The 20,155-nt window shown below is 43.3% G+C and overlaps 1 protein-coding gene across 1 annotated transcript; it reads left to right on the plus strand.

Moving 5' to 3' along the window:
* Positions 1-3,587: 3,587 nt before the first annotated feature.
* Positions 3,588-4,523, plus strand: LOC147314918 (olfactory receptor 52D1-like). Its single transcript, XM_086260296.1, has one exon. The coding sequence runs from the start codon at positions 3,588-3,590 to the stop codon at positions 4,521-4,523; it is 936 nt and encodes a 311-aa protein (XP_086116422.1).
* Positions 4,524-20,155: the final 15,632 nt, after the last annotated feature.

A 20,155-nucleotide genomic window follows, 5' to 3' on the forward strand; every position in this document is an offset into this window, starting at 1 on the left:
GGAGGGTTATTTTGGCCAGCACTGTCTCCCACTCATCCTGCTACCTCTTAGTGATAACTAGGCGTCCCTTATGGTTAGCTTCATCCCAGTTTTCTTCATGTGCAACTTTGTTTCTATGCGCTTCAGCTCCTGGTCGCAGTCTCCCAGATCGACGCTCGGTTACCATTCTTTTTCCAGCGCTGGTCCTGCTTGCTTTCCTCACCTGCAAACTGCTCTCAGAATCCATAACCTTGCTTACATGCATGCCCTCCTGCCCATCGTGCCTTTACTAGACCCCTCTGGAGAATCTGGAAAACTTTCCACTTTTCTGGAAGACTTTCCACCGTTTTCAGTGTTCATGCCCTGCTCTGGACACTCCCACAGGTACCCTCCCCGAAGCGTCTCAAATTTTGGCCTGCAAAACTCCCTTCAGTCAGTACTAACCTCCAGCTTTCCTCTATCACCTTACCAGTCCAGTAATCTTCCTCTCCTCTGTTTCAGAGTTCTTGTTCCGCTCGCATTCTCTGCCAGTGACTCCTCGTGATGATCTGCTCTCTGCTGGTGTCTCCTCATGTGTATTCATGTTTAGCAAGATTCCACTCTCGCTGTGTAAATAAAGACTTGTGAAAAGTTAAGTGGGTTTTTGAGTCTGCTTTTGGGTCTGAATCTTGCTTGAACTTCTGGTTCATGACAGTTTATAAATATATACACATGAAGTTGTTTAGTCACACAACTAAATAAATAAAAGAGCATCTAACCCCATCGCCTTACCCTTAACCAAATCTCTATGCAGAATTTGTAAGGGAGGGATATTACTTTTGGTTGTGTAATTTGTTTGATTTTCATTTATAATCTGCTTGTACTCTGAGTTTTATTGACCAATCCCATTTTAGAATGCTTTGGTCTCATACAAGTAAACAGTCTGTGTAGAAAACAATGGAGGGCATGCCTTTACCTAAATACAATCTCAAAAACTTCATCTCTTTTTAACATGTCTTACAACTATTTGTAAACAAGGACCATCAGGTAAAGCTCATCAAAGTTGGTCAGTGGACAGACTGATTGGTTCCCAGACTGCCTTTATGTTAAACTCTGTTGGAAGTGGTGCGAGAGAAAGAGCACAATCCTTACATAGTTATTTAGTAATCTTTCATTTTTAAGGATTCAAGTCAACCATAAAACACTTGTAAAGTATCTAAATCCCCATGTTAAGAAAAGACCTGACATAGTGTATCGGAATATAGCTTAGACTGACTTCAACAAGAACATAGTATCAGAAGGCATATTAGTCACTATCAAGTATACTGAGGTTGTGCACTGCACTGGTATTCTGCAGAAGTCTAAGCCTTTGCAGTATTAAAAAGTAGATATGGATACAGCCTAGGAAGTGATAGATTGAGAAGCACAGTTGATAAATCAGGGGTGTCCAACTCCAGGCCTCAAGGGCTGGTGTCCTGCAGGTTTTAGATATCACACTGAGTCAACACACCTGAATCATATGATTAGTTCATTACCAGGCCTCTGGAGAACTTCAAGACATGTTGAGGAGGTAATTTAGCCATTTAAATCAGCTGTGTTGGATCAAGGACACATCTAAAACCTGCAGGACACTTCCCCTTGAGGCCTGGAGTTGGACACCCCTGTCATAAATGAAAGTGTAGAAAAGTCAGGGGCCCAGGCAATAGAAATTACAGAGATGAGGAGGGATAAGAAACAATGCAGAAGACTATGGCCCTTCACAGGAGGCATCACCAGCGAGTGAAGGAAGTTGCTGATGTCAATAAATCCTCTCCATGTCTAGGGACTGACTTAGCGATAAGATTTACAAGTTTATCTAAACAAAGTTGTTTGACAAGTCGTGGGCACAGAGGACTGGAATGTACTGCAGCTTACTGTAACTGCCGCAGGACTGATGATAGCTTCAATCTCGTATGGTCCAATGTAACATGGAGCGAGCTTATGGGAAAGGCATTTTGAGCCCCAGCTCCGACAGTCTCTGTCATTGTGTCCTTGGGCAAGACACTTCACACTTGCCTACTGGTGGTGGTCAGAGGCCCGGTGGTGCCAGTGTCCGGCAGCCTCGCCTCTGTCAGTGCGCCCCAGGGCAGCTATGGCTACAATGTAGCTTGCCATCACCAGTGTGTGAATGTGTGTGTGTGAATGGGTGGATGACTGAATGTAGTTTAAATCGCTTTGGGGTTCATAGTAACTAAGTAAAGCGCTACACAAATACAGGCCATTTACCATTTTACCATTTAAAAGGATGTTCAGCCCCCTCTTTCCATTTCCCTAGAGCCAACTTCACTGCTAACATCTCCCAGTTGGCCACATCATACTGTAATTTTTCTCTGCAGGAGGTGACAGAAAAATGCACAAAGTTGCAGCTTACCTATTAGTCCAGAACGCTGGGAACAGAGAACAACCCTGACTCCAGAGTCTGATGCAACTACTTCTATGATAAATGGTTTTGCGGTATCTGGGTGGATCAAAACAGGTGTTTTAGTAAGACAAAGGCAGTTTTGGCTTCAGTGGACAAGACAGGCAGGACTTTGGTGGAGGTGAGGTGTGGTGGGTGCTTGTGTGATGTGGAAGTGAGCCCTTCACTTACAGGTCGATCTTCACCTGTCCTCCTGCCAAAATATAACCCAGAAAAATGACAGAAGGAGAGTGGAACAAATTTCTTGGCCTTGACATATAAGCGGTTCTCGAGGAATCGCTGCAGGATGGAGTGGACATGGACACAGTGCTCCTGGGGTTTTTTGAAGAAAGTCAGGATACCATCAAGACATACGAACACAAAGATGCTCAGAAAATCTCTTAGAATGTCACTTACTAATACCAGGAAAACTGGAGCGTTAATGAGGATAAAGTTTTATATTGAATGTGGTTTTCCATTCATCTCCGCTCCTGGATACAGACCAGATGATAGGCAATGCGTAAGTCAAGTTTAGTAAAAATAGTTTCTATGTGCTTACAGATAATCTTGAAAAACTGATAAAATGATGAAAGCTGACCTGTTGATATGTTGTTGATGTTTGTGTAGGTAATTAATGACATGATATAACATTTCTGATCCTTGATAAATCCCTTGTGAGGCAGTGGTTAAGACCATGTGAATCTAAAGATGAACTTTAAGATAACACCTAATACTCCAGAGAACTGCCTGCTGTTCAGAGTCACGTCTATAAAGCCTTTAATCCCTATGAATCTTTTACTAGGTTGTCATTGCCAGCACTGACATAACTGGATAAAGATGAGTGCTTTGTGTGTATGTACAATGTTGTGCATATGTACAATGTTTTTTCTTCTTTGAAGCGATTGACTCCTATATATGTGTGTGTGTGTTCTATGAGTTATTTAAATTTAAGGTCAAAACATTCTAAGTTGTTTTTTTTAAGAGTGCAAATTACATGACATGAAATGTATATGAAGTTCTTTGGAGAGGGAGGATAGAGTTTGTTGATTATAACTGAACTGTAACATTTAATCCTATGTCTTCTTTTTATATATTTTCTATTATGTCCTTTGAGGTACGTAAATATTGTCTTGCTCATTAGCAAAGAAGCGATGATTGACTTCTCAATTTTATAGTGTGAAAAAGCAACAAAATGAACAACCGATACAACACATCCTCTTTTTTACAGATTAATGTCTTTAATCTCTCCTCTGAGAGTGTTTTTCCTGCATTTCTTTTTGCAACTCTGAGTTACATGATCATACTTTTTTGCAACCTTACTCTAATACTCACCATTGTGCTGAATAAATCTCTGCATCAGCCAATGTACCTAATTCTGCTGAATCTTCCTATTAATGACCTTATAGGGTCATCAGCTCTCTTTCCACAGCTCATCAAAGAAATACTGAGAAACAGTGGGATAATGCAATACTCAGCTTGCGTTGCTCAAGCTTTCTTTATCCATATCTATGCAGCAGGCACTGTGTTCAATCTGAGTGCAATGGCATATGATAGATACATTGCCATATGTTACCCACTGCAGTACAGTACTGTGATGACTAATGCCCATATCATGAGAATAATCACCATTGTATGGATGAGTTGTTTAGTTTTAATTGCTGTGCTTTTTTTCTTACTTTTGCGCTTGCCTCGTTGTCGATCTGAAATGACAAACCCCTATTGTGATAATGCATCTCTGTTGACTTTGGTCTGTGCTGACACAACTATTAACAACATCTATGGCCTTTTTATAAGTGCTTTTTCACAATTGGTGGCTAATGGAATTGTTTTCTACACATATCTCCGCATCCTCATAACTTGCTTTAGATCTAAACGATCAGATACAAAAGCCAAAGCTCTGCAGACATGTGCTACACATCTGATTGTTTTTCTCTTGTTGGAGTGTCTTGGTCTTTTCACCATCATATCATATAGACTAAATAATGTTTCACCCCATTTCAGAAGATTTATGGGTTTGTCAACTTTAATTTTTCCCCCAACACTGAATCCAATCATCTACGGTTTGAAAACAAAGGAAATTCGAGAAAAGGTGTTGAACTTTTTAAAGAATAGGATGTTTTCATCTTAATGCACTCTTTCAAAAGAATCTGATGTAACATGCTGAAACATTTTAATTGTTTTATTTTCCCGTATTTATCCTGCTGTCTGACATTAATTCAGTCACTCTGTCGAGTCTTTTAAAAAATGCTGATTAAGTTTTCTGATGACAGATATTGTAGTGCTTTTTGAAAGAATCTAGGTTATTACTTTATTTTTTAGTTATTGCTTGTCATTATATTCTTTTGCATAAAAAGTAAATGGAAACTTCCAATTACACGTTTTTCTCGTTGTGTGACTGTTTTCACAAAAATCAAATAAAAACTTTATTTTCATAGAATATGAACTTTTATACTTTCATATACATTGTATATTATCAATCATCTTTTTCCATTTTAATATCTATTATTATTAGTATTATTGTTATAACTACTACTACTACTACTACTACTAATAATAATAATAATACAACAATTTAAATATATAATTCCATTAAATATTTGCCTATTTTACTTCATCTCATATGTCATTGTACTGAATTTGAGCAACCCTAAGCTTAATGCAGATTACTTTTAACAATTATCCACCTCAATTAAATCTATGGTCTGGAGCACAGGCTGCTGTCGAACAGGGCAAGCTAAAGAATAAACATTTTGTGTCAGCAAGGGGTGGGGGAAAGCCATTCACCAGAGCATATCTTAAGTGCTGCTGATGTGGGCTGGCCTTCTCCACACGCTCTTCAAGGCTGCAGTGCACAAAGACACTGTGACGTCAGACACATTCACACTCACTTTTTTCATGTGCATAAATAAATCATATGGCTGATGATATGTGCCATGGTGATCCATGAGTATGATCATAAGTTTATTTATTTTTCAACCCAACAGAACAAATAAACAAAAACATGATGCTGATGCTATGAACACTCCACACACATGAGTCAAGATGCAGGAAACTGCTCACGGAAACTCTGCACACTCCAGTTATCATAGTGTCTATTTATATTCAGTACATTGTTTATGTGAAGTGTGCTACATAACTCAGACTGATTTAAACATATATCTGTCATGATCCGGCAGTGTGCAGGGAGGAAATGGACCCAAACGCAAACTCACTAGAAACAGGTTAGAAATCAATATGGCAGCTTTAATTGCTGAACAAAGAACGTCTACAAAACCTAAACTGAGAAGAATCTAACAAAACACACGCAGGGAGACACAGGGAGCATGAGGGAGATCGCGACACTGACACAGAGAAACACAGGGCTTAAATACACTGGGAAATAACGAGGGGAATGAGACACAGAAGGGGAGCACAGGTGGGAGAAATCGGCCATAACCAGACCCAAGGGAAGCGAAACTCAATACATTCACGTAGGACACAGACCTTCAAAGTAAAACAGGAAATGTAACATAGGGGACTAGGGGAGACAGAGCAATTAAGAAACACAGAGAACAATAACAGGGAGACACAGAGAACAATAACAGGGAGACACAGAGAGCGGCTAACTAACTACTCAGAAAACTAAATAGAATACAAGAAAGCCAAAGTAAGACACTAGACTAAAGAATAAACTGGGGCAACAAAGAGAACTAAGATCATAATACAAAAACTCAGAGACAGAAGAAACTGAAAACAATGGGTCTGCGACCTAGGAACATGACAATATCTATCAATAACATCTTAACTCATTCACTGCCATTGACGTCTATAGCCGTCAATGGCAGTGAATGAGTCAATGGGTTTAACTCATTCACTGCCAATGGCTGGCAGTGAATGAGTTAATTAAGGCTCCTTACTACATTTCTCTTCTTTAAATCTCCAGTTTAGAGGAATGAACATCAAGTAGAATGTGAGTAATTTTAGTAACTCACTATGACTTTAGTTTATATACAATAAATCTTTATTCCGGTGTCCTATATCTCCTCTCGACAGGTTAATATAATTTTTATTGCTGATTTTTTTTCCCAATCGTAATCATTTTCACTAGAATATTTTATGACAGAGATATTTTACTAATGCACACCGCTAAAAACAAAACAAAACAAAACAAAATGGTAAATGGCCTGTATTTATATAGCGCCTTACTAGTCCCTAAGGACCCCAAAGCGCTTTACATATCCAGTCATCCACCCATTCACACACACATTCACACACTGGTGATGGCAAGCTACATTGTAGCCACAGCCACCCTGGGGCGCACTGACAGAGGCGAGGCTGCCGGACACTGGCACCACCGGGCCCTCTGACCACCACCAGTAGGCAACGGGTGAAGTGTCTTGCCCAAGGACACAACGACCGAGACTGTCCGAGTCAGGGCTCGAACCGGCAACCTTCCAATTACAAGACGAACTCCCAACTCTTGAGCCACGATCGCCCCAAAACAAAACAGGATCAAATGACCCCCTGTCTTTTGTGTGATACTGGGCTATATATATCAGGCTTTTTGACCTAATTGGATAATAGGATGACAACATAATACTCATAAATAATTACCAGGTTTATCACCATTCATCCACAAGTTTCTGTGTGGTTATTTGTTCCGCTGGAAAAGAAATGAAATGGTAAAAGCTCATCTTTTGGGGCTGAAATACCTTCAATAATTTAACATTGGGGACTCAAGTGGATTCAATTATTTATTTATTTATTTATTTATTTTTTTGGCCTGTCCCATTTGGTTCTTTAGCCATCAGAATTGTTGTCTGAAGACCAACAAGGATACCCAATGGATTTACTTTGCCAAATGGATCACCGTGGCATTGCCGTTTTGGTCCATTTGATCGATCTTTGTTTTTATTATTTATTATATTTTTATTTTCAGATGTTACAGACGGGACAGACATGAGTGAGGGAAAGGAAAGGGAGAAAGAAAGAGGAAGGAAAAGAAAAACAGAAGGGGAGAGGGACAGTGAGAAAGGGGGGGGGAGAAAAAAAATCTCCTGGATCACCTGTTGAGAGAAGAAGAATAGAAAACAAGCAAAAAAAAAAAAACCAAAGCAACATACTAAACACAACACCATCGCATTAATCTAGCTAAGTGTAAACAGCAGTAAATACTAAATATTCAATGTTGTTGTGCAGCACACAGGACAGACAGCGCACAATGTGCTTTGAAGTAGCAGCCAAGAAAGGTGTAATTTAAGTCTACTAGCAGTGAACACCCGTGTGCATACCTGTGTGGATCAGTGCGCTTGTATTCAAATGGTCTCCACATGTAATGGTCTGCAAGAGGATGTAGAGAGCCATAGCCCCGTCCCCCAGGGCATGAAGCAGACATGGAGGAGATCCAGGCCCCAGACATCCAGAGGCCCCAGAGTGCGAGAGCCCAAGGAGGACCACCGGAGGGGCATCCGTGCCACCCTCATGGGAAGGGCTGAGGATCCCCAGACGAGGCGTCACCCAGTAGCCACCGAGTAGAAGCTAGAGGGGGCTGCACCGGCGTGCCCGCCGGCTCTGCCGGCAGCCAGCTGTGCCAGAGTGAACCGAGCCGCAGGCCCAGAAGCCGCAGGCCCAGAAGCCGGAGGCCCGAGGGCCCCCCGCATCCCGGAGGAGGCCTGACCGAGCAACAGGCACCAGGCCCCGCCAGGTAGCCACCGGGAGCGAGCTGGTACATACCTGAGTGCCCAGCCCCGGACACCAAGAACCACCAATGAACCGACCCCTGAGGGCATCAGTCACCGGCAGGGAGTGTGGTGAGGGGAGATAGGCCTTGGAGGGCCTGGGAGTTCCCAGAGAGGTGGAGTCTAAGACCCGACCTGACATATAGACACAGACAAACAGGCACACACAGACACAAACATGCATTCCCACCCTCATGCACACATATACAAACACTCAGCACTCACCCAACGTAAGGATTGACATAAATGGACATGTACACACAATCACACTCCCCAAACATACACTATACCCCGCCCGGGTCCAGGTACCCTCGCCCCCAGAGGGGGAAACAGAACCCAGGCCCAAGAGATGTTACCCTTCCCCCTAGGGTGGAGGCAAGCGAGCCGTCTCAGCCTCCGCAGCAGCAGGGAGGCCAATCGGACAGCCAACATCTCCTCCCAGCCCCCCTGCCCCAATGGCTAGCAGAGAATGGGGGTGTGTGAAGACCCCATACCTCCCTCCTCCCGCTCATGTGTAGTGTTGCTGCGTGTTGTTCTAAAGTGCATTTAAAACAAGGGAGAGCATGGTGCTGCTGCCAGAGAGCACGGCCCCTCCCGAGAACCCTCAATGTCTACATGGATTTAAAATTGAGAGGTGGGCACCAGCGCCAGAGGTAGGTTTGAGTACACAGACAGGAAACTGTACCCACCCCAACATTCAATCTTCTCCCAGAGTATACAAGACAACAGACACCCAGGTTAAGTTTATTCTCCACCTCTCCTATGTCTCTCCCCCACCTGCAGAGTGGACTCCTGCAAGGATGGAACAACCTCCCCGCCAGTTGAAGAGCCCCCCATTTAGGCCGATGCACAAGAGGCCCCCTGCGCCAGGGCTGAGCCCCCGTGCACCCACCCGCTCACAACCTCGGTGACACACCGACGAGGACCGAAGCCCCCAAGGCCCAGCCAGAGCCCTAGCACGGAGGCGAAGCACCCCCGAACCCCAAACCCCCACGCCTGCCCCGGATCCACTCAGGGGCAGCCAGGCCACCAGGCCAGTAACCTACGTCCACCAGTACAGACCATCCTTCAGCCCCGCTGCACGCAGCCACGAGGAGAACAACCTCTAAGAGCGACCAGAGCCACTAACCAGGTTATGAACACAACCCCCGGGTTAAGCCCTCCAGGGATAACGTCTCTAGGGGTCCTCCAGGCGCCCTAAGCCCGTCCCAACTCCATATCAACAACAGTAGCTAAGGCGGGACCAAACCATGACCCCCTACCCCCGCTAGGTGATGGAGCCGATCAAAGGAGCCCAGAGGGATTGATCTAATGTGGTGGCAGAGGCTATATCGAGACTAATGTGATCTATACACCTGGATGAGTGAAAAGGCACGGTCAGGATACTGTTTCTTGACTTTTCCAGTGCCTTTAATACCATCCGGCCCTGTATGCTTCAGGAAAAACTGAACAGGATGGAGGTGGACCCCTGCCTGGTGGCTTGGATCTCCGACTACCTCACCGACAGACCACAGTACATCAGGCTGAAGGACATCACGTCTGACACTGTGGTCAGCAGCACAGGAGCACCACAGCGAACTGTGCTGTCCCCTCTTCTCTTCACCCTGTACACCTCTGACTTCTGCTACAACTCTGAATTATGCCATATTCAGAAGTTTGCAGATGACACGGCCATCATGGGGTGTATCTGGGATGACCAGGAAGAGGAGTACAGAAGTCTGGTGAGGAACTTTGTCGCATGGAGTCACACAAACCACCTGCAACTCAACACCTCAAAGACTAAGGAACTGGTTGTGGACTTCGGGAGGTCCAGAGAAGGTCCACTGCCGGTTCAGATAGAGGGGGAGGAGGTGGAGGTGGTCAACAAGTACAAGTACCTCGGGCTGTGGGTGGACAATAAACTGGACTGGTCATGCAACACAGAGCACCTGTATAAAAAACCCCAAAGCCGACTGTACTTCCTCAGGAGGCTGAGGTCTTTTAACATCTGCAGGAAGCTCCTGAGGATGTTTTACCAGTCGGTGGTTGCTGGAGTACTTTTCTATGCTGTGGTGTGCTGGGGGAGCAGCACAGCAAAGAGGGACTCATCCAGGCTGGAGAAACTGATCAGGAAGGCTAGCTCTGTGGTCGGCATGAAGCTGGACACTCTGGTGACAGTGGCAGAGAAAAGGACATTAAAGAAACTGCTGGACATTATGAACAATGCTGGGCATCCTCTGCACACGGCCATAAACAATCAGAAGAGTCTGTTCAGTGACAGGTTGCTTCTCCCCAAGACAAGAACTAACAGACTTAAAAACTCCTTTGTCCCACACGCCATCAAACTGTTTAACTCCTCTCTGGAGGGGAGAGGGAGGGGAAACAGGAGGACAAAGGAGGGGGGAACAACTAAGCTGTAGTGCCTCTTCACCTCACTGTACAATACCTTGTGCAATACTTTTTGTAAATAGTCAACAGTGCAATAGACTCAATACTTGAAATGTGCAATTCACTTGTATTTTTATTTTTTATTCCTATTTATTCTATTTATCCCCTTTGTATATTTTATTTATATTTGTCTCTGTATTTATATGTGTGTGTGTGTGTGTGTATATATATATATATATATATATATATATATATATATATATATATATAACAATTCTGTAACTGTAACTTCGGTCGTTGCTGTGCTTTTTGGAAGTCGAATTTCCCAGAGGAACCCACCCGAGGGATTAATAAAGTTCTATCTTATCTTATCTTATCTTATTAGAAGGTTTCTATATTGGCTAGAATTAAGATTATTTTTATTTTTCCAGTTCATGAGGACCGTTTTCTTGGCGATGCATGGGGCAGTAAAAACCATGTGGACTGTATTAGTTTCTGTAGTGACCTCATCCTATTTTCCCAACAAGCATACTAAAGGGGAGGTTGGAATTTTACATTTCAGACACTTTGATAAATCTTCACATATCTCGTGCCAAAACTTCTGCATTTATTTTGTTTTTGACAGGTTTACAAGTACTGCAATTAAATGGGCAACTAGGAATATTACTGAAGTTGCCATTGCTGACCCTATAGTGTCTATACAAACTGTTATCAAGTCCTATCCACTTCATTAGCTCTATATTAAAAATATTCCAACATTTCAGTGAGCATTTTGGTCTAGCTTATTTCTAAAGAAAGAAGGAAAAAAACAGAGTGGCGTTGTACATAAAAGATCTTCACCACTGTTTCCTGCCAAGAATAGATGATGTTAGGGTTCCAAGCATAAATGTCATAACACAGAGCACATACTGTTTTTTGCAATGATCAATTAGAGCGATTATGTTTGATTTCCACGTGCACGTTTGTGCATGTTCTTAGTGAGATGATAATACATTTTTGATTCTTCGCAAACCCTTAAGTCTTAACCAGAGATGGGCAGTAACGTGTAACGCGTTACTGTAATCTGATTACTTTTTTCAGGTAACGAATCCCTTACTTTCAGGTAAAGTAAGGGATTACTATTGCAAAAACGGTAATTAGATTACCGTTACTTTCCTGTAGGAACGCTGCGTTACTGCGTTACTAAAACCGTGAGTTTTTTTGCAAGAATGTCTCATGACAGTGACGTAAGCGAGTGCGACGTTCGTGACAACAGCTGTGTGCAGATCAACAGTGGATCATATATCCAGTGCAGGAGAGAGTATGAGCGTGCAGCGTTTAAAGCTTGGAAGTACTGACCTTACTTTGAGTTTGATTCCATAAAAAGTGACAAAAACATTAGTGTCTGTTGTGCGTGGGAAGAAAACTTCTTTTTAAAGCGAAACCCCCCTAAACTTCCAAGCAAGCACTGAGTGCGCTACGACGTAATGGGAAACTCACAGAGAAACTCGCGGATTCTTCCACTGACCGCTCCGGCACACCTGCACCAGGGTAAACCTCCGCCTATGCCACTCCTGCTTTATAGGTGAAAATAGAGCAACAGGACCGCTAGTCTTTGATGTTATTTATTTTCTGCTGTGTTTTACTTGCATCTATTTGAAAGAGTGAGTGTACACACACAAAAAAATATATTTTATGTGCTGGAATGTGCATAAAATAGATTTAAACAAATTTCTTCCAGTCAGAGAATGTTGCATATAATTACATTTTTGCTTGATGCATAAAGTTAAAAGGTTAAAACTAATAAAACAAGTTTTAAAAAGAGACTTTTCCATTTGATTACATTTTGTATGATGGATTAAAAGTAGAATTGGGCTGAAAGATCTATCGCTTTATCACCTATTCAGGTTGTAAATCGTGTTTTTAAAAAGTAACTAAGTAACTAAGTAACTAAGTAATTAATTATTTTTGAAAATAAGTAATCAGTAAAGTAACGGGATGACTTTTTTGGGGGAGTAATCGGTAATTAGTTACTGATTACTTTTTTCAAGTAACTTGACCAACACTGGTCTTAACTAACAATCTAAAGATGAGCTTTAACATAACACCCAATACTCCAGAGATATGCCTGCTGTTCAAAATCGCACCTATAAAGCCTTGAATGTTTTATCGGGTAGTCACAGGCAGCACTAACATAAGTCAATAAAGATGACTGCTTTGTGTGTATTTGGTTTAGATATAATCTTTATTATGCATTGAACTGAATGAATGCTTTTTTGCTATTTTGCTGTTTCAGGGTTCTCGTTCCGCTCGCATTCTCCGCCAGTGACTCCTCGTGATGACCCGTTGTTACGACCCGGCTCTGCTACAGGGGATGTAACATAAATGAGCCCAGAGACAGAGGGTTACATAAAAAGAAAAACATAAGGTTTATTAACACAACCGAAAGCCGTTAGTGAAACATCTCACTAGGCAATAGGGTGATTTAAACGAACATAACAAACAACTTATATATTCAAATAACACTAACACTACTCATCTAAACATCTCACAGGCAGTTACTAAACACAAAGGTTGCAAAGGGCAGCAATGCAAAGACAAAGGCAAAGGCAAAGGCAGGAGGGACAGTCTGCACAGAGGCCGTAACACCTGTTCTCTGCTGGTGTCTCCTCATGTGTATTCATGTTTAACCAGATTCCACTCTCGCTGTGTAAATAAAGACTTGTGAAAAGTTAAGTGGGTTTTTGAGTCTGCTTTTCGGTCTGCATCTTGCTTGAACCTCTGGTTCATGACAGTTTATAAATATATAAACATGAAGTTGTTTAGTCACAAAACTAAATAAATAAAAGAGCATAGTTTGTATACATGCATAAAATAAATCACAATTAGTAAGAAGCACTTTACTTTTTAAATTTTATATATTGCAATGTAACTGCCTGAGACCTGCATGAGCACATAGATGCCTTTAACTGTCAAACAGCTTGCCATGAACCCTCTGTCTGTAGCCTGTTGTGCTGACTCTATCCCCATCGCCTTACCCTTAACCAAATCTCTATGCAGAATTTGTAAGGGAGGGATATTACTTTTGGTTGTGTAATTTGTTTGATTTTCATTTATAATCTGCTTGTACTCTGAGTTTTACTGACCAATCCCATTTTAGAATGCTTTGGTCTCATACAAGTAAACAGTCTGTGTAGAAAACAATGGAGGGCATGCCTTTACCTAAATACAATCTCAAAAACTTCATCTCTTTTTAACATGTCTTACAACTATTTGTAAACAAGGACCATCAGGTAAAGCTCATCAAAGTTGGTCAGTAGACAGACTGATTGGTTCCCAGACTGCCTTTATGTTAAACTCTGTTGGAAGTGGTGCGAGAGAAAGAGCACAATCCTTACATAGTTATTTAGTAATCTTTCATTTTTAAGGATTCAAGTCAACCATAAAACACTTATGATAGGTTTGTAGCTTGAACCTATTCGCTGGAACGTTGAAGACAATATAATTACACAGCACGCAAGACACGAAGTAGGCAACGTTCTTCATGTTTCTCGTGCACGGGAGAGAACCGGACAAACGCCGTTCCTTCGCTTGACCCCAGTTGCTCTCGTCCGTTCCCCCGTAACACTGCTTTTTCATTGAGGTTACATGAATATGCTAGGGGTGCAATGATACACAAAATTCACGGTTCGGTTCGGTTCGATACTTTGGTGTCACGGTTCGATATTTTTTCGATACAAAAAAATGTTCATGCATTTTTAATTTGTCATTTATTAAAATTATAAATATATATTTTAACTCAAAAGTACAGTTTTTAAATTTAACCCTAACCCTTGTGCGTGTTTTTTATTTTGACAGCGAATGCGCACCTGCGGACCACTTATGTGCAGCCCTGGTTATTTAGCTCGTCATATCGCAGCCACAGAAATTCTTTTGTCCATGAAACCATAAAGCTGCACTTTCTTTTTGCCTTATAGTCTGATTTGTCATAACTTCTCCGTTTTGTGGTAAGCTTTTCTTTGGCTGTCACTTCTTCACCCTGACCTGTCTTATTTGGCTCAGCAGAACTGAAATGCTTTTACACACTCACTCACATAAGCTCAGTGATTCTCTGCGCGATCAACCTCTCACATGTTTAAGCTTGCTGCGGGAGATTTCACTTGTCATGTTTGCATAGTAAGCTAACGATTAATAAGACGATGTCAGAGGAATTGGTGCACAAATTATCATCACTCACAGATCAGTGCTGTCGCTCTCTATACACAGTTCGCATGATTGCAAAGTGAAAGCAAAAAAACAAGCGCAAATTCAAACGCGACTTCAATATGTCACATATTGACAGTGGCTCACCGATGCCAATGACATAATTACCCAGCTACATTTCTGAAAGAATGCAAAAGCATTGACATATATTTTTCCTACAATAGCCCGACGGGCAGGGAAGAGATAGATTTTGGTAGCCCGACTGAAAAAATCGCTAGCTCCGGGACGTCGGGCTAGCGATATTGCAAGCCCTGTATCTGATTGAGGAATCACTCATCTTTGGAAAAGAGAGTTTATTACAGAGAAATGTCTCTTTCCAAAATAAAAGCTATACTATCCGCTTCTTCTGGGCTATATTCTCAGCAGCATAAGGAGAATCATGTGCTAACAGCTGTCTAAATGACTCGTCTAAAGTTAGTAGCATGCTTGCTTTTTTTGTCTGCTTCCACTTGTCTTTGCACTAGGATGATGTCGGCGTAAATGTGCAGTCATGTTCGTCGTGTTCCCACTAGTGCTTTCAGGTTAATCTCGTTGAAATGACCTTAACGCCACAACACGGCAAATCTCCGTTAACGAGCTACCGCCGATCGCTCCGTGCATGGGGCTAGACGGCCAACACGTTAACGAGCTAACTGCGCTAGCACACTAGTTCACACCAATGTAATTGAGCATTGCATGGCACATCCAACATACTGTTTTACTTTAGTCCATGACTCGCTTACCTTCAGGGTCATACGTCACATGAAAACCAAAGTAATTCCAAACGCCAGATCTGAATGAGGGTGGGGGAGGTGCCCTGCGCTCTTCCTTCTGACTATGCTGTCTGTGTTGAGCGCTCAGTGGATCTGCGCTGGACAGTGCAGCCTAGGCGGAGTAGTCGAACACAGATTCACTGAGCGCTCAACACAGACAGCATCGTCAGAAGGAAAATTGATAAAATAAATTACAAATGTTGTATTGTTCGATACATATGCGTACCGAACCGAAAGCACTGTATCGAACGGTTCAATATCGATACGAATATCGTTGCACCCCTAGAATATGCATAGGGTCATTAACATATAACATCTTACATAGGTATACATGTGAACAAAGAATACTGTGTGTGTGTGTGTGTGTGTGTGTGTGTGTGTGTGTGTGTGTGTGTGTGTGTGTGAGGTCAAGATGTGACCTTGTGAAGACTCCCCAAAGCTGGTGCCAGGAGTCTAGCGGGTCCATCTGAACAAAAGGCTCTTATACTTAAAGAGATATACGTGTGTTTGCTATACCATATGTCAACCATATATCAACAAAGAGAAGATAGGACCTCTCTTATGCTCCTAGGATGTGCACCAAGCCTTTGTAGCCTGCTAAAGATCACACATCCTATCACTACACAATTGATTATACACCTCTAAGCCTATATGGTTAAATATTTCTAAGCATAAATGACAAACAACAATACAAAACCTAACAACTTGTCAAGTATCTAAATCCCCATGTTAAGAAAAGACCTGACATAGTGTATCGGAATATAGCTTAGACTGACTTCAACAAGTTATATCACTAAAAAATAGAATCAGAAGGCATATTAGTCACTATCAAGTATACTGAGGTTGTGCACTGCACTGGTATTCTGCAGAGGTCTAAGCCTTTGCAGTATTAAAAAGTAGATATGGATACAGCCTAGGAAGTGATACAGATTGAGAAGCACAGTTGATAAATCAGGGGTGTCCAACTCCAGGCCTCAAGGGCTGGTGTCCTGCAGGTTTTCAAATCAAATCAAAATCAAATCACTTTTATTGTCACATCACATGTGCAGGTACATTGGTACAGTACATGTGAGTGAAATTCTTGTGTGCGAGCTTCACAAGCAACAGAGTTGTGCAAAATACAATAATGTAAACAAGCAAAATACAAGAATGGCTACATCTGAAACTAATAAATATATGTACAATATATAATAGTATATGCATTTCTGGATGTGTATACTAAATATTTTTCTTCGTGTGTGTGTGTGTGTGTGTGTGTACACATATTTTACAAATTAAATAGAGTAAACAATAAATAAAATATATAAAAATATACAGAGTTGAGACATGTGCAAAACAGTGGCATTTATATACAGTGTGGAGTGCATAATGTTGAAGTTCCAGTAGTGAAGGTGAGGTGTCTGTGACGTGTTCAGCAGTCTGATGGCCTGGTGGAAGAAGCTGTCTCTCAGTCTGCTGGTACGGGACCGGATGCTGCAGAACCTCCTTCCTGAGGGAAGTAGTCTGAACAGTTGGGGTGACTGGAGTCCTTGATGGTCCTCCCCGCTTTCCTCAGGCATCGCTTCCTGTAGATGTCTTGGAGGGAGGGAAGCTCACCTCCAATTATCCGTTCAGAGCACCGCACTACTCGCTGGAGAGCTTTGCAGTTGTAGGCGGTGCTGTTGCCATACCAGGTGGTGATGCATCCAGTGAGGATGCTCTCAATGGCACAGCGATAGAAGGTCCTGAGGATGCGGGGGCTCATGCCGAATCTTTTCAGTCTCCTGAGAAAGAAGAGGCGCTGCTGCGCCTTCTTCACTGTTTTGTTTGTGTGTACTGACCACGTAAGATCCTCAGCCAGGTGTACGCCAAGGAACCGGAAGCTGCTCACTCTCTCCACAGCAGCGCCGTTGATGGTGATGGGGGTGTGTACTTCTCTGCACCTCCGGAAGTCCACTATCAACTCCTTTGTCTTTGCGACGTTGAGGGTGAGATGGTTGTCTTGACACCAGTGGGTCAGGGCGCTGACCTCCTCCCTGTAAGTCGTCTCATCACCATTGGTGATAAGACCCACCACTGTAGTGTCGTCCGCAAACTTCACAATGATGTTGGAGTTGTTAGTGGCTGTGCAGTCGTAGGTGTAGAGTGAGTATAGGAGAGGGCTCAGTACACACCCCTGTGGAGCACCAGTCTTCAGTGTGATGGGGGATGAGGTGATGCTGCCTAGTCAAGGCTCAAGGTTCAAGGTTCAAGGTTCTTTATTTGTCACATGCATAGTTATACAAGTATAACACACAGTGAAATGTAGCCTGACACGCTCCTCGACATGTGCAAAAAAATTGGGGGGGGGGGGGGGTGTAGAGGAAAAACATTATATATATATATATATATATATATATATATATATATATATATATATATATATATATATATATATATATATGTAGTATATACATTGGGTGAATGTGCAGTAGTAGCAGCAAGCAGGTGAATTCTGTACATTAATATGGATAGGCATCTGACTATTTTACAGGATAGACAATATAAACATTTTTAAAATTAAAGGAATCGAAATGTACATTGTGCCTTGGTTTAGTGTCTGGAAGAGTCCTGACTCAGTCAATTATAGATGATGTGAGAGGGCGGGTGTGTGTGTTTAGGGCACGGATGGCTTGGGGATAGAAGCTCCTCTTGAGTCTCTCTGTCCTTGCCCGGAAGATGCGGAACCTTCTACCAGATTGCAGAAGTTGGAACAGTTTGTTGCCAGGATGGGACGGGTCCTTCAGTATCTGCGCTGCTCTAGTCCGGCATCTCCTGGTGTAGGTGTCCTGAAGCGGGGGGAGAGCAATCCTGCAGCAGCGTTCTGCTGTACGGATCACTCTCTGGAGAGCTTTTTGGTCCTTCACACAGCTTTTCCCAAACCACGATGTCATGTTCTGTGTGAGGATGCTCTCCACAGCGCCTGTATAGAAAATCCCGAGGATCTTTGGAGAGACCCTGAACTTCCTCAGTTGTCGTAGGTGATACAGGCGCTGCCTAGCCTTTTTGGTCTGGACCTGAATGTGGGCAGCCCATGTCAGGTCTGAGGAGATGTGGACACCAAGATACTTGAAGGACTGCACCATCTCCACTGGAGCTCCATTGATGATAATGGGCTTGTAGTCTCTGTGCTGACCCCTTCTGAAGTCCACCACCAGCTCCTTGGTCTTGCTGACGTTCAGCTGGAGGTGGTTGTCCTGGCACCACAATGCCAGATTCTTCACTTCATCCATGTAGGCCGTCTCATCGTTGTTGGAGATGGCACCCAACACCACTGTGTCGTCAGCAAACTTCACAATGGTGTTGGAGCCATGGGTGGCCACACAGTCTGAAGTGTAGAGGGAGTAGAGCAGTGGCGAGAGGACACATCCCTGAGGTGCTCCTGTGTTGATGGTGATGCTGTTGGAGAAGCACCTGCCCACCCTCACCACCTGAGTTCTGCCAGTGAGGAAGTCCAACACCCATGCACACAGACGGCTGTTAAGTCCCAGATCCCTCAGCTTTGTGAACAGTCTGCAGGGCACTATTGTGTTAAACGCTGAACTGTAATCAACAAACAGCATTCGGACATAGTTACCCTGTTTCTTGTCCACATGGCTGAGAGTGGTGTGTAGGACATGGGCGATGGCATCCTCTGTGGATCTGTTGGATCTGTAGGCGAACTGCAGCGGATCTGTGGTGTCTGGGATGGAGGAGGAGATGATGTTCTTCAGCAGCCTCTCAAACACCTTCATTACTACCGAGGTCAGTGCAACTGGCCGGTAATCGTTCAGGGATGAGGGTTTGCTGTTCTTGGGCACAGGGATGATGGTGGATCTTTTGAAGCATGTGGGGACCACAGACTTCGCCAGGGACTCGTTGAAGATGTAAGTGAACACACCTGCTAGCTGGTCAGCACAGCAGTGCAGCAGACGGCCGGTGATGCCGTCTGGCCCCGCCGCTTTCCTTGTGTTCACTCTCCTCAGTGCCGCTCGGACGTCATGCTCCGCGATGCTGGTCACCGGTCTCTCGCTGATGACGTCACTGTCCTTGGTAGTCAGGCGGTAGATAGCATTAGCCGCCTGGCTAACCTCGAAACGGGCGTAGAACTGATTCAGATCGTTGGTGAATGCAGAGTCAGCGTTGATCAGTGCAGTGTCCCTGGCTTTGTAGTCCGTAATGGTGCGTAGTCCGTGCCACATACTCCGTGTGTCGCCCTGGTGGAAGTGGGACTCCACACGTTCCCGGTACCGGCGTTTGGCATCTCTCACCGCCAGCCGCACGCCGTATGAGGCCGCTTTGTAGGCGCTCATATCGCCAGTGGCGAGACCCGCGTTGTAGGAGGCGGTCCTGGCGTTTACTGCAGTGCGGATCGATCTGTCCATCCACGGTTTCTGGTTTGGGAATGTGGTGACTCTCGCAGTGGGGATAATCTCCTCCGCTAGTGTAAAAGGTTAACATATGTGTTTTAGTTGAAATGTGTGGCTGGTAAATCTGGATTACACTAATAGTTAAAAAATTAAGAGATAAAAAGACTTATGGGGATGTTAGTTCAGTTTATGTCTTCATACAAGGAAATAAAGGGAACACCCCAGTTATATTTTGGTCTTTGTTATATCGTTCAGTGTTAAATCAGTATTTTCTAATTACACTTTACATCTTCCATGGCATTACTTAAAAAATAC

The sequence above is a fragment of the Aulonocara sp. 'chitande type north' Nkhata Bay genome, linkage group LG14, assembly GCF_057382095.1.
Source record: "Aulonocara sp. 'chitande type north' Nkhata Bay isolate Kocher_YH1m ecotype deep benthic linkage group LG14, A_spYH_male_GT1.1, whole genome shotgun sequence".
Lineage (NCBI taxonomy): Eukaryota > Metazoa > Chordata > Actinopteri > Cichliformes > Cichlidae > Aulonocara > Aulonocara sp. 'chitande type north' Nkhata Bay.